At 47.6% G+C, this 15,122-nt stretch overlaps 1 protein-coding gene across 2 annotated transcripts in view; it reads left to right on the top strand.

Annotated features, from left to right (window-relative positions):
* Window positions 1-14,477, top strand: part of FIG4 (FIG4 phosphoinositide 5-phosphatase) — a 125,899-nt gene extending 111,422 nt beyond the window's left edge. For both annotated transcript variants that reach the window (XM_002714901.5, XM_070073704.1), the window contains one exon: window positions 14,162-14,477. In XM_002714901.5, the coding sequence (XP_002714947.2) occupies window positions 14,162-14,339 (178 nt within the window). In that variant the 3' untranslated portion in view covers window positions 14,340-14,477. The remainder of the gene's footprint in view (window positions 1-14,161) is intronic.
* The last annotated feature ends 645 nt before the right edge of the window (window positions 14,478-15,122 follow it).

Genomic DNA, 15,122 nt, shown 5'->3' with positions numbered 1-15,122 from the left:
ACAGAAGTGATGGGGAGTTCTTTACACTGCACCCTAGCTGGGGGCACAGACTTTATTCCCGTCCCTTCATTAAAGTGCTGTCTGTTGAGCTTTGCTACTGGAAAGTTGCAGGCTCTGCACTTCCATTTTCATAAATGAATAGCTCATGGAGGGTACTTTGAAACTTTGCAGATATCCTTTCTTCATCAAACATTGAACCTTTCGTTCATTTTTCTTGGCATGAGGCCTTGATTTCCTGTTTACCCGGTGGGACATAACCTGGTACTGTCATTGTTTACTTCAATGTTCAAGTTGTTCCAGATTTCGCCAGAGTCCCTTCAGCTTTGGATGTGTCCTCATCATTCTGTGAGCACTCCCCTGATTTCTGGCTCAAGATGTTCTGGGCCCATCATGTTCTGTGCCTGTCCCGGTCTGAAATCAGTCATTTCTCTAAGAAACTCTGATTCTTTTCTAATGGAAAATGATATTATAGCCAAGATATGGTCACCAGGTGTACTGATTCCCATTGGAGGGTCACTTCTCCCAGGCCCACTCAAAGCACACTCACCCATTTACATGTCCTTATAAGTGTAAATGTGTAAGTATATACATATGTATCTAATTTATATATTATATGAGTGTGCATTTAATTTATTTTTACAAATACAAGTAATGTATATATTTTTTAAAGATTTTATTTATTTATTTGAGAAGTAGAGTTACAGACAGTGAGAGGGAGAGACAGAGAGAGGTCTTCCTTCCGTTGGTTCACTCCCCAATTGGCTGCAGTGGCCGGAGCTGTGCTGATTTGAAGCCAGGAGCCAGGCACTTCTTCCAGGTCTCCCATGCGGGTGCGGGGGCCCAAGCACTTGGACCATCCTCTACTGCTTTCCCAGGCCACAGCAGAGATCTGGATTGGAAGAGGAGCAGCGGGACTAGAACTGGCACCCATATGTGATTCCAGCGCCACAGGCAGAGGATTAACCTACTGTGTCACCGTGCCGGCCCCTAGTAATGTATATATTTAAATAAATAAGCTCATACTGATTGCTCTAACTGTAGGGAGTCCAAGTGATATTCTGTCCTCCCTTTCCATGTTAACAAGTGCCACTCTAACAGTGAGAAATGAGCTCCCAGTACATATATTTTCTTGATTAATCCCCACATATTAAACCAGTTCTCCATCACTCCGCATCTATTGCGTCTACTCCTTTTCCCACGTGGACACCTATACCCAGGCCCTGATTCCTACTGTGGAGATACCCCAGCCCCAGGTCCGCCCTCCACATGGAGGGCCACTCTTCCATGTGGAATCCCATGCCTGAGTCTCCCTACTCAGGATATGCCATAATCTCTGGATGCCCCTACATATAGACACCCTCTGCACCCTATTCCAGTTGTAACTGCCCATCCTGCATGTACCCAGGGTGCCAGCTTCACCCTCCCAGATCTTTAATTCCCCACCCCAGGTGCTACTCTCACCTCGTGTTGCTCGAGCTCCAGCACCCCCTAGACTGGCACAGGCTGCCTACCTGTGCAGATGTCTACGTATCTAATAGATGCAGGGCTGGCTTCTTTGGGAGGAGAAGGGGAGAAACAGGGCTTTACAATTTTTATAATGGATGTCAGCATTAAAAGGGGCATTCTATTCCCCTTCAGCTGAATTTTTTCTTTCTTTTATAATAGTGGGAATAGTGGTTTTTTTTTTGTTTTGTTTTGTTTTGTTTTGTTTTTTACATGCAGAGTGGACAGTGAGAGAGAGAGAGAGAGACAGAGAGAAAGGTCTTCCTTTGCCAATGGTTCACCCTCCAGTGGCCGCCGCAGCTGGCACGCTGCGGCGGCGCACTGTGCTGATCCAATGGCAGGAGCCAGGTGCTTCTCCTGGTCTCCCATGGGGTGCAGGGCCCAAGGACTTGGGCCATCCTCCACTGCACTCCCGGGCCATAGCAGAGAGCTGGCCTGGAAGAGGGGCAACCGGGACAGAATCCGGCGCCCCAACCAGGACTAGAACCCAGTGTGCCGGCGCCACTAGGTGGAGGATTAGCCTATTGAGCCGCGGCGCCGAATAGTGGGTTTCTAATTTGTGATTATACTGAAGTATATTTGAAACTTGTTGAAATACAAATCCCAAAGCAAACAAGCAACAATGAAAACAGGAACAACTACATTTTCCCTAGAAAATGGTTAAATAGGTTATGAAAGCATTTTTGACTTTTGCTTACTCTTTAAAAATTTGCACATCTGTACTTTTATTTATATTAATGGTACTAATAGAATATGGGCTATGTTTTTTATATAAATATTTATTTATTTATTTGAAATTCAGAGTTACAGAGAGGCAGAGAGAGAGAGAGAGAGAGAGAGAGAGAGAGACAAAGGTCTTCCATCGCTGGTTCACTCCCCAGATGGCCGCAACAGCTGGAACTGTGCCTATCTGAAGCCAGGAGCCAGGAGCTTCTTCCAGTTCTCCCACATGGGTGCAGGGGCCCAAGCACTTGGGCCATCCTCCACTGCTTTACCAGGCCATAGCAGAGAGCTGGGTGAGAAGTGGAGCAGCCGGGACTCTAACTGGTGCCCATATGGGATGGCAGCGCAGTAGACGGGGTCTTTAACCCACAGTGCCATAGCACCGGGCCAGAGCTATGTTTTTATGAATTTCTATATTAAAAATGTAATTAGCTTTATCATTTTTAAAGGGGATACAAAATACAGAGTTTAGGCTCTTTTGCTACAGATTCTTTTTTTTTTTTTTATTTTTTTATTTTTTTTTATTTTTGACAGGCAGAGTGGACAGTGAGAGAGAGAGAGACAGAGAGAGAAAGGTCTTCCTTTGCCGTTGGTTCACCCTCCAATGGCCGCCGCTGCAGCTGGCGCACCGCGCTGATCCGATGGCAGGAGCCAGGAGCCAGGTGCTTTTCCTGGTCTCCCATGGGGTGCAGGGCCCAAGCACCTGGGCCATCCTCCACTGCACTCCCTGGCCATAGCAGAGAGCTGGCCTGGAAGAGGGGCAACCGGGACAGAATCCGGCGTCCCAACCGGGACTAGAACCCGGTGTGCCGGCGCCGCAAGGTGGAGGATTAGCCTATTGAGCCACGGCGCCGGCTCTTTTTTTTTTGTTTGTTTTTTGTTTTTTTTGTTTTTTTTTTTTTTGCTACAGATTCTACACAGTACATCTGGGCTAAGAACTGTGTGTTGGTCAGCTTTTCATCTGTAAGAAATACCTGAGAGAAGCTACTTATGAAGGAAGGAGGTTTATTTTGGCTTATGGCTTTGGCAGTTCACAGTCCAAGATCAGGTTCCACTGGCTGGATCTCTGGTGAGGATGGTGAATGGGAATCATGGAGCATGGGCAGAGAAAGGACAATCCCGGAAGCAGAGAAGGACTGGGCCCAACCCACGCCTGCATGGCCAGCCCGCCAATGGCACACCACCAATGACCCAAGGACCTCCCACCAGGCCCACTTCCCAGACACCATAATTGGATCAAGCCTCCGTCCTGCTAATAACATCAGTCCATGACTTTGGGACAGTCATCTACCTGAGCTGGGAAGCCAAATCATGCTCAAACTATGACTTCCCACCCCTGACTCCTTGAAACTCATGTCTTTCTCACGTACAACCTATAATCGTTCCATCTCCAATAGCTCCAAAATCTTAATTTAGTCCAATATTAATTCAAATGTCTAAAGCTAAATCTGAGACCCAAAGCAGCACTTCCAATTATGAACTTGTAAAAATCCAAGTTATGGGGCCAGTGCTACATGTGGTGCCAGCATCCCATATGGGCACCGCTTCCAGTTCTGGTTCCGTTCTGGCCCCAGCTGCTTCACTTCTGATCCAGCTCCATGCTAACGCACCTGAGTTCTGGGCCCCTGCACCCACATGGGAGACCCGGAGGAAGCTCCTGGCTTCAGCATGGCTCAGCCCCAGTCATTGTGTATATTTGGGGATTAAACCAGTGTGTGGACTCTCTCTGTGTCTCCTCTCTCTCTCTGTAATTCCACTTTGAAATAAATAAATATATATATATTTTAAAAAATGCAAGTTATACACTGACTACAGTGTAATGTCGAGACAGTATCTACATTTGTGTTCCAGAAGGGGCACATGGGGAAGTAGAAAGGATCAAGTGGACCAATGCAGGACTGAAAACCAACTGGGCAAACACCCAGTCTTGAAGCTCCACATCTGGCAGCCTGGCACATTTAGCGGGGAAGTCCCCCTGCCATGGCTTTGCTGATGACAGCCCATGCTTCAGTTCTCACATGTCGGAGTCTTGTTCTGAGTAGCTCCATTGGACATTGCTCTGGTGGGAACTCTGCAGCATCTCCAGCCCCATGCTTCTGCGGGGCTTTGCCTGGGGAGGCTGGCTGTTGTGGCTCCGTTCCATGACGGGTGTTCCATGCATAGGCTCGGAGATTGTCCAAATCATCCTTTGAAGTAAATGGGTGGAGGCCTCCGTGGCTCTGTTGGTCTCTTCTCACACAGCACCTCTCTGAGGATGCATGCTGATGGCTGCAGCTTTCCCAGGCTGGCCTGCCATGCTGCTTGCAGGTTTCCTTAGTGGGTATCTCCTGTTGCTGGTCCCTCTGCATTTGTGGGCTTCACTCCCACAGCTCCACAAGGCATTGCCTCTTATGGGGCTCCATGCAGGGCCTCCGAACCTGCAACTCTGTCCTATCAGGCTCTCCTTTGAAATCTCAGTGGAAGCCACCATGACTCCATCACGCTGGCGTTCTGCACACCTGCACATCCAGCAGCAGCATGTCTGGTGGGTGACCAGTAGGCCCAAGGACGAGGTGGCCCCGCATATAGGCAGGGGAAAGGGCAGACAGTAGGAAGAGCAGTGACATTCTTTGCCCTTTGAAGAGAGCTGCTGTGTGCTGATGTGTCCCCTGTCTTTTAAGGGCAGAAATGCCCTCTCAGTGTGTGTACAGCCTAACCAGTCCCTCTACCTGTGGCTCAAAGCCAAGTGCTCTCATTAAGCATCAGTTGAATTGTCTGAGTTACAGCCTGCAGAGCAACGCAGCTGACCATGGTTGGCTGCTTCCCTGGTGTCTGTATCAAGCACAGCTGAAACAGAGGACAGGCGTCAGGCGTCTTCTACCAAGGTAGATAACACATCCTTCAAATAGGAGGGAAACCATGCAGTTTGTAAATTGAATTCCAAATAGGAGGCATTTTACCTGCTTCAGATCAGAAAATCATGCTGTTTCATTTCTTCAAAAGCAATACTTCTTTTAAAAACACATCAGTGACATTTTTATTTTGGAGCTGAGAGAATGTAAAAAGGGTGCCATTCATTGCCATACGTAGACCAGTAAACATTATTAATGGCTATGTCTGCAGCATGAAAGGTACCAGCGTGGCCTCACATAGGTGCCTGGGGAGACTGTTCCTTCTGTCTTCTTGGAGAGCAAATGTGTGTGCCTCAACAGCTAGAAGCATCCCCTTCCTGCCAGAACTGTCTAAAACAAGGTCCCTGATCCTGGTGAAAGTAGAGCCAGATGTGCTGCAGCCATGGCCTGCCTGTGTTGGTCGGGGTGTGGTTGTAGAAAGCAAACAGCAAGTGATGTGTTACGGGGTTTGGGTGGCTTTCAGAATCACTGGGAAGCTGAAGTGAGGCAGTCAGCCAACAACTCTCCAAACCACAGGGCCAGCTCTCAGAGCATCTGCTGAGTCAGCCTGAATCAGGAACCCATCACAGCGGCTGCTGGCTCCAAATCCAGCCACCCCAACCGTATTAAAAAAGCCCCCTTGGCAGTGGCTCATCAAGAACATGTCCCCTTTGCCACAGTCTGCAATATGGCTTCTTCCTACAGGACTCTGTTCCAAATCAAAGAACGAATGATACACGCAACCTAAAGCTCACTTTGAACCCGAACTGCATGGGAATCTGGAATACTGTGGTTTTCTTTTTTTTTGCTTTTTTCTGTTCTGCATGTTCACAGGGATGCTGAGGAATCTAATCTATGTTGGCTGTCGCAGTGTGTCCTGGTAGCTACCCAGTTACCCACGCATGCTCTTCTTGCTGGGGGAGACCTTAAATGTTCAGGATCTCTGATGACATGCAGCTGTGGTCCTCAGGTCCACACAAGACTCCTTGTGCTCTGGTGACCTGCAAGCAGAAAGACACCTGTCTGCCCCCAGACACAGTGGTGGCAGAGGGAAACGAAAGCTCTTGTTAGACAAGGGAGATAAGATAAGGGGCTACCATTTGGGGGGTGAACCAATGGAAGGAAGACTTTTCTCACGGTCTCTCTCTCACTGTCCAACTCTGCCTGTCAAAAAAAAGATAAGGGGCTACATCTGGACATCTGCAACACAACGGTACCCCAAGGAGTTCATGGAAAATGGAATTCAGATAAACGTTTATTTTGGGGGCCAGCGCTGTGGCGTAGTGGGTAAATCTGCTGCCTGCAGTGCTGGTATCCCATATGGGCACCTGTTCGAGTCCTGGCTGCTCCACTTCTGATCCAGTTCTCTGCTAATGTGCCTGGGAAAGCAGTGGAAGATGGCCTAAGTTCTTGGGCCCCCGCACCTGTGTGGGAGACCTGGAGGAAGCTTCTGATTCGTGGCTTTGGACTGGCCCAGTTGTGGCCATTGCAGCCATTTGGGAAGTGAACCTGCAGATGGAAGATCTCTCTCTCTCTTTGCATCTGCCTCTCTGTAACTTTGACTTTCAAATAAATAAATAAATCTTTAAAAAAATAAAAGTTTATTTTGGTGCAAAAATCTAATAGAAGCCACATGTCATTTTTTTATAATATACATTTTCTTGAACTTCTGAAGAACACTCGTGTGCACACAGTGTATAGTAGACCTGGGAATCAAGCAGGAAAGAACTGCTCTTCCAGCGGCCCTGGGACAAGGAGAGGCAGTGGAACCACGCATGCAGTGGTACATCAAATTTAGGGGCAGTCTGAGAGCCCGGAATACATTTGCCTGGGAAGAACACCACTGTACCATATTTTAAAAAATCTCTCTGAATCATCACACAAAAACAGAATAACCAAGTAGCAAAACCAATTGCCATAGACAACATTTACCTCAAAACTGCAGAATGAAGTTTTCCCACAATCCCCTAACTTTGGGCAAGTGGTGCAGAGGAACCACCAGCAGCCCTGGGACCTGCATGACTTGTGTTTGTGCAAGGGGAAGAAGTGTGCAGGGAGCCACGAGGCATCCGACAGGCCTGCCAACAGGGAGGCCCCATGAGAGCCAAGGAGCACCCACGAGAAGCTGCAGGGGACTCATCTGATGGGTAGCCCCAGATTCGGCACCAGGTTAGTGCAAGGGCTTCTGGGTGAGTTCTCAAAGGGGCAAGAGCGGGCCCCAGAAACTCTGGCATCCAAGCAGGCAGGCAAAACCGCCTTCATCCGCAAGGGATGCAGCTGGGGAGAAAAGGCTGACAGTGGGGTCAGAAGTGAGCAGGACAGTGACAAGAGATGAAGGGAAGAAAATCCCAGATAAAGCAGGGAAGGCGAACAGGAGGAAGTCTCAGAGAGCAAGCTGCCGTGGCTTCGATCATTTCAGTAAAACGCAAAGGAGGGACTTCTGGGAAGTTAGTAAGGCTTTCCCGGGTGACACCTCCTTCTACAGGTTCTGGAGAACTAATCTCACAAAATGAGCAACGAAAGAGCATCAAGGGGCCAGTCCCATATTGGGTTATCAGGAGAACAGAACACCAGGCAGAAAAGCATCCCTGCGGACAGAGAGCACAGCAGAGAGAAGAGGCAAGGAAAGAAGACAAGACTGCAGCACACTGCTTCAAGAAGAGCTAGAACACAAAGCTTTAACAGCCAGAGAGGAATGAAGCAAAGCAAAGAGAATCCAGAGGAAGTGTCAGATATTGACAAGAAGCAACTAAGATTTAACCTGGGTTAAAAAGAAAACTAAAGCAAGGGAACAGAAAAAATCCCAAAGATAATAATGCAAAAAATTTTGAAAGAACTACTTAAAACTAATACTGAAAGAGTGCATCACATATTCGAGAATACTGATCCAGAATCACCAATGCCAAGATACAGTGTACTAAGTTAACTGGACTTTTAAGGGGAAAAAAATCCTTTAGATGTGTAGACATGAAGAGCAAGTGACTTTTTTTTTTTTTTTTTTTTTTTGCCTGGCAGAGTTAGACAGTGAGAGAGAGAGGCAGAAGAGAGAGAGGTCTTCTTCTGTTGGTTCACTCTCCTAATGGCTGCCATGGCTGGCGCTACGCCGATCCAAAACCAGGAGCCAGGTGCTTCCTCCCAGTCTCCTATGGGGGTGCAGGGACCCAAGCACTTGGGCCATCCTCCTCAAGCAAGTGACTTTCAAGAGCAAGAAAAGAAAAAATATTTTGAGATGCTTTGGATATGGCACTCTTTAGGCCAAAAAATAAGTGGAATAATATATTTAATATCTTTTGGAAAAGAAAATGTGCACATGTAAAAATTGAACTATAATTTCTAAACCTTTTAAGTGTAAAGGAGAGACAGTTTTGCTGTTAATGAAGAGGAACTCATGGAATGTTGTTCCCATGAGCCCTCCTTGGAGAATCTAGTGGAGAATGAGCTTGCGAAGAGTAAATATGTGTTTTCTTCCAGGACTGAAGTAAATACATTACAGGAATAGACTTCAGTGTGTGAGTACCTTGTGGGAAAGATACAAGCAATCTATTTAGGAACTAAAGACAAGACATAGACGTTAACAAGAAAATGTTAGAATGTCACCCACAAGCTGCAGGCTAAGGCCAGTAAAGCAGCATCAAAGCCAGGAAGTCATTCCGTGTGAAGTAGGTCTCAGCCGCCTCTCCCGCTGTTATTTCCTAAAAGAAATCACAAAAACCAGCAGAAAGACAAGTAGCATAATACAACGCAGACATTTACCGGGGTGTTGCTTCCCCGAGGTCACCCGGTCTGGTAGATTGTGAACCTATCTTAATTATAGCATTCCCCAGAAAGTAGGGGTAATGGTGAGGGAAATGAGCTAACAGCGGCTATCTTCTGCAAATGAGAGGGTTGGACAAGGTCCAGATCCTCTCTGAGATTCTCTTCAGCAAAGAAATTCCCTTTGTTCTGTGACTCAGTAACGGCCAACAAAGAACAGTCCAGGGATGTGAAGGGAACCACCTTGCTGGGGGAGGGGGTAGAATCTGGAGTTGGTGGCAGCAGCAGAAAGGATCGCTGGGAAGAGAAATATATCCTATAACTAGAACACATGCTCAATTTTCTGGAAATCCCAAGTGAGGTTTCAAGTATGCCAAACTGCCCGTCATGAAAAAAGCAGAAGGTGTTAACAGGTGGAGAAGTGTCACCTATATAACATTATTGAAATTAGACATGCAGATATTGTCTGGGTTTCCATTCGCCATCATCATGACACTGTTACAATTCAGAAAACATTTCACCACTGCCTCCAAAGTAAAATAGTTTCTTGGCAAACAAGTATTTGTTTATTGGGTAGCCAAAATGTGCAAGTCAAAAAAAAAAAAATCTCAGCAGGAAATTGAACTTTTATAAAAGGGACTGAACCATTACTTCTGCATCCAAGTGTAAGGTATGGTTATTACCAGACATGGTCATAGTACAACCAACCAAGTGAGTAATGCCACATTTAAGAGAGAGCATAAAAGGGCACCAGTAAGGGCTTTCTTTTCAGAACATCAGGTGTGTCTAATGAATTTCTGCCTGAAGACTCCTCCTCCATGAATGGGAACTGCAGTTAAGACTAAGTGTTCTCAGTCCGTATGTTTGAGTGCACCAAGCAGTGCGGGTTAAGCACCCCATGAGTGAACTGGCAAATGCATCATCCTAAATAAGACTGCAACGTTCCTCCAGGGGAAACACTGAGCTCTCCTTGAAGATGGAGCTAGGTTTTGTAGATAAAAGGAAATGAGCCTGCAAAGCTGTAATTAGGATGTTTTATCTGCAGGCGTGCTACTAACAGTTGAATGAAGGGCAGTGGGGCTTAGGCGTTTAGGGGCTGTTGAGGAAACGCTGGAACAAACATTCCCTCTGTTGATGGCCAGGGAGAGAAATGAGAGGCATTTTTGGACCATGAAAGTGCAGTGACAAGCTATCTACTAGAATGACTAAGAGAAAGTAGCCTCACAGCGTCCACTTTGTTTGATGTTTAAATCCTGGCCTTTTCATGTAGAAGCAGAGGCCAGGTAAGCGAGTGCAGACTTCCTGTTAGTGTTGGGAACATCCTTGGGTTTCCCTCTGTCTTTTCCAGTGCCTAGGTTACAAGGGAGAGACTGGCAGCTGCTGGTGAGGTCTTGGATGTTTTTGTCTTTCCCACTTTGGAAATGTCTATGTCAACAGGGCAATCTAAACTGTCTCTTCATTAGGAATGGGTGATGAATCTAATATTGCTCCTGTGTTTTATTTAAAAAATTTTATGAGAAAGGCAGAGCTACAGGGGAGAGACAGAGACAGACAGACATTTTCTATCCACTGGTTCATTCCCCAAGTGGAAATGGGCTGGACTAAGCTGAAGCCAGGAGCTAGGAACTCCATCCTGATCTCCAGTGTGGGTGGCAGGGGCCATCTTCAGCTGCTTTCAAGGCTCATTAGCAGGGACCCGGATGGGAAGCAGGGCATCTGGTTCTGGAACCATCACTCTAATATGGATGGCTGGCATCCACATGTGGTGGCTTGACCCTCTTGTGCTAGAATGGCCAGTCCCTGCTGCTCATATTTTAAAATTAAATATTAAGTTATCCCTTCCAAAATGTAGGATGAGTGGTATATTATTTAAAAAGAAAGTTCACGCTGGTTGATGCTGTGAAGTAGTGGGTTAAGCCACCACCTGCAATGCCGGCATCCCATATGGGCACCAGTTCATGTCCTGGCTGCCCACTTCTGATCCAGCTCCCTTCCAATATGCCTGGGAAAGCAGTGGAAATTGGCCAGAGTGCTTGGACCCCTGGACTCACATGGGAGACACAGATGAAACTCCTGGTTTTTGGTGCGGCCCAGATGCAGCCATTTTGGCCATTTGGGGAATAAACCAGCATATGGAAGACTCTCTCTCTCTCTCTCTTTTCCCCCTCTCCCTCTCCCTCTCTCTCTTTCCTCCCTCTCTCTCTGTAACTGTGCCTTTCAAATAAATAACTCTTTTTTTTTTTAAATTTATGCTTAAAAATGCTCAATGCTGCTACAGTGACCACAAATAAGCTCTTATCCAGTATTTCCATACCTCACCCACACAACTGCAGTGTTCTCTGGCCACAGGAAGTTCTTAAACTTTGGCAAGTGTTAGAATCATCTAGAATATTTGTTAAAACGCCTTGGCCGGGCTTTTCCCCCAGAGTTTCTGATTTAGTAAGTGCCGAGTGCAAGCTGGCAATGTGCATTTCTAGCAAGTGCCTGGATGCTGCTGGTAGTCAGAAACCACACTTCAAGAACCGCTGCCTTGACCCCCAGGAGCTCGGCGCGACGGGCCCCTTGACACCCGAGTGAAAATGACACACACTTTTCCTTTTGAATCCATTTCTTCCTGCTCCTTCTGATCACACCAGCAATGTCGGGAATGTCCGACTTCCTTCTGGCCCACATCTAGGAACGGACATTTTAACATCACAATTTTGTTGTTTAATGCAGACTTCATATCCAGAAGAATAAAAAGGACAAAGGGAACAGCTGAGGTCTCTTCCGACTCCCCTGCTTGGTAGATTATTCTGAAACCAGTGTAAGGTGGTATTGGAACCCTAAACCCACCTGCTGCTTGAGGCCGATAATGGGCACCTCATGTTTATGGTGTTGTAATCCTCACTCTCCATTGCTCCGTGTGGCACTGAAGCAGTTTGCTGAGAAGTAGGGTGAGGGCTCCTGACTGATGTGTGGATCAGAAACTCAAGGTAGAAGTGGTTCGGGTGTGAGCCGGTTCATGGTTGTCCTGCCCCTGGGTCACTGAGCGCTTGCTGAGCCGGGTCTGCTGCCTCCCTCTGCCTGCCCCACACAGCTGTGTATCACCTAGGCTGCTGCACAGCGACGACCTGGGGACCTAGCACTGTCCCTTTCCCAGCTGAACCTCATGGGTTTTTGCAGAGGCTGTCTTTTCTACATCCAGTGCATGTCTGGGAAGATTGCTGTCAGAAACATCTGTGTGAACGCGCACGGAGTTCAGGGCAAAGGTCTGGCTTTGGAGACAGAACAGAGACCGTTAGTCCTGTTTTACAAATAGACATTAAACCTCTCATCTGTAAAATCTGGAGGGGTTAATCACTGCGCTTCCTGCTCCCGAGGCAGATGTGCAAAATCAGCCCAATCACGTATGTACAAGAGCACAGAGAAGGCAAGGTAGCAGCAGACAGGTGTGGATGATGCGCTTCAGTCGAGTGGTTGCCGCTCCGATGGCCGTCTCTAGGAACGCAAATGGAGTCACCTTTATAAAGGTTTCCCATGAAGTGCATTGGCCCTGAGTGTTACCAAGCGTCCAAGGACTCCAGCATCTCATTTTGCATTCTGTAACCGACTACAGGGTTGCTCTGTGTGTCTGAGGGAGAAATGAGAAGAGGTCACATGTTAATTACCCCAGCCACTCACCATCATAATGTTAGCCACAGATGCTTGAATAATGATAATTTCTGGGCTTTGAACAGCAGCCCCGCCGCCACAGGCTGGCGTCCATGTGGTTGAGACATCTCAGGAGTCTTTTTTTAAGCCCATAAGTAACCTCCTGTACCTCTTGGTTTTCCTTGACTTAAATAAGGATGCATTCTCAGAGGGTGTGAAATGGAGTGCTAAAAAAAAAAAAAAAAAAAAAAAAAGGAAGGGGAGCACCTCATAAAGTGTATGCCAAACTGGAGTTGAAATGTGTTACCCTGAAGTGGAAACAATTGAGGTTGGCTTCCAGAAAGAGTAGTCCACCTCCAGTGTTACTGCAATACAACTTAATATAGGGTCTCCAACCAGCTGAGGGTGTGTTAGTGTTCCAGATAAAGGCAAAGTTCCTGGAAAATGCATGTTATGAAAGATATGTGCATGGATTTTTGAATTTTTTGTGGCACCAAAATGAGCTTTTGAGTCCACTTTCAGTGAGTTTTTGGAAGTCTCATACAGTGAGCTTCCTTGACTATTTTCTGGGAGAGGAACAATGCACACGCTATGAAGAGAGAGCCCTTTGGGGTTTTACTGTCCAACGTCAGTCTTCCTTTGTGTGTCACTGCACCTCCTAGTGTCCAGCGGAAGGGTGACATTACAAGCATGGAGCCAGCTGGCTCTGAGGCGCCTGCTCTGGCTGGAGGAGTCTGCCCAGCTAAGCAAACAGCCGGGCATCCAGCATGCCCTTCTGATGCCTCTGCTGAGGTGCACGGGAGCAAGGCTGAGGGTCCAGCCCAGCAGAAGGAATTCTTCAAATTTCCTCTCCAGGCCAGCCCTGGGGCAGCTGATGGAGTGAGTGTGTTGTCCTGGAGGCCTAGTCCCATCTGATGTCTTTAACATCCATCCTCCCCGAGGGGCCTCTTCATTTCCTTCCTGGGTGCACACACAAGGACAGTCCGCATTCTGAAAGGACAAGCGCGTGCTCTGGGTCACGCCTCCTCCCCGAGGGGTCCCCCAGCTAAGAACGCAGTGACCACTGGGTGTCCAGATTGCCTCGCCTTGACGGTGTGTCAGATCAGAGCGGCATTGTGACAAGGTCTTTCTAGAGCCAGTGCCTTCCGCCAGGGGTGGATGGAAATTTTAAGCACTTTAGCAGACTGGGTGGGTGGGAATAGAAGGGTATTTTTGAATAGAGAGATTCTTGGGTGTGTTTCAGATCAGCCCGGAAAAGAAGGAAGATGCCTGTTAGCCGCAGTTGTTCATCCGAAAGCCTGCAACCAGCCGAGTCACAAAATTCAGACAGGGCGTTAGCCCACCAAGAGGGCCCAGGCGTCTTGTCCTAAGACCTCCAGCCACGTGGCTGGAGGCTGCATCCATTAAGGAAACACAGGCGTATTCACGCGAGGTGGCACGAGAACTGTCAGCTTGGGTTTCGGGTGCGCCGCCTATGAGTTTCAGCTGGATTAGGCTTCCCCGGGCAGGTGCTAGTCCAGCCGCGAGGGGCCTGTGGAGCATTCGTGGCGGCCGCTTGTTAGCAGGAAGCCCCTCTTCTCCAGGTCGGCAGCTCTGCCCTGCTCTATGAGACTGTGGCTCCCTGTTGCCCTCTGCTCCGTTTTCCTGAGCGCAGTTCTCTCTCTCTTTATCTTCTCTAGAACACCCATCTCGGCTTTCTCACAAGACAACATCTATGAAGTCCAGCCCCCGCGCGTGGACAGAAAATCGACAGAGATCTTCCAAGCCCACATCCAGGGCAGTCACGGGGTCATGCAGCCGCTGGGGAAAGACGACACCGCCATGTACCGGGAGTACCTCAGGAACCGCTACCTGTGAAGCGGGCGGGGGCCGCGGGGCGGCCCTGAGGGGACCACAAAGGTCGCCTCTGCTTAGGCTGTCATCCATTTTATCTTAAAAAGGTCATTCCTCAATGTTCCTTGCAAAATATGGGTCATAAAGACATGATCAGATGTCCTACTGTTGTTCATTTTACAAATGCTGTGTTTAGAAGTGTGGACGCTTTGCTTAAAGCACAGTCCATGCTGTGTCACACCAGCACATTCAGAAATCAATTCAACAGGTGTTCACTGAGCGTCTTCTGGGTCCCAGAAATTATGGTAAGATCTGGAATATTCGGGACTGGCACTGTGGCATAGCGGGTAAAGCCGCTGCCTACGGTGCTGGCAAGTCATATGGGCGCCATTTTGAGACCTGACTGTTCCACTTCCCATCCAGCTCTCTGCTTTGGCCTGGGAAAGCCAAAAGTAGAAGTAGAAAGTAGAAGATGGCCCAAATCCTTGGGTCCCTGCACCCACATGGGAGACCAGGAAGAAGCTCCTGGCTCTTGGCTTCAGATTGGTGCAGCTCTGGCTATTGCAGCCATCTGGGGAGTGAACCGTCGGATGGAAGACCTCTCTCTCTCTGCCTCTCTGTAATTCTACCTTTCAAATAAAATAAATAAATCTTTAGAAAAAAAAGATCTGGAATATTCTAATAAACAAACCAGGTCCCTAAATTCCTCTCTTTTGAGTAACGAAGGCCAAGGTATTTTTTCTTTATATTTAGCATTTTTAAAAATTTCTCTTATTAATAGTTTTTATGTTAATTTTGTTTAAAAAA

This window comes from Oryctolagus cuniculus, chromosome 5, assembly GCF_964237555.1.
Source record: "Oryctolagus cuniculus chromosome 5, mOryCun1.1, whole genome shotgun sequence".
NCBI lineage: Eukaryota > Metazoa > Chordata > Mammalia > Lagomorpha > Leporidae > Oryctolagus > Oryctolagus cuniculus.
This window is presented reverse-complemented; position numbering and strand designations above follow the sequence as displayed.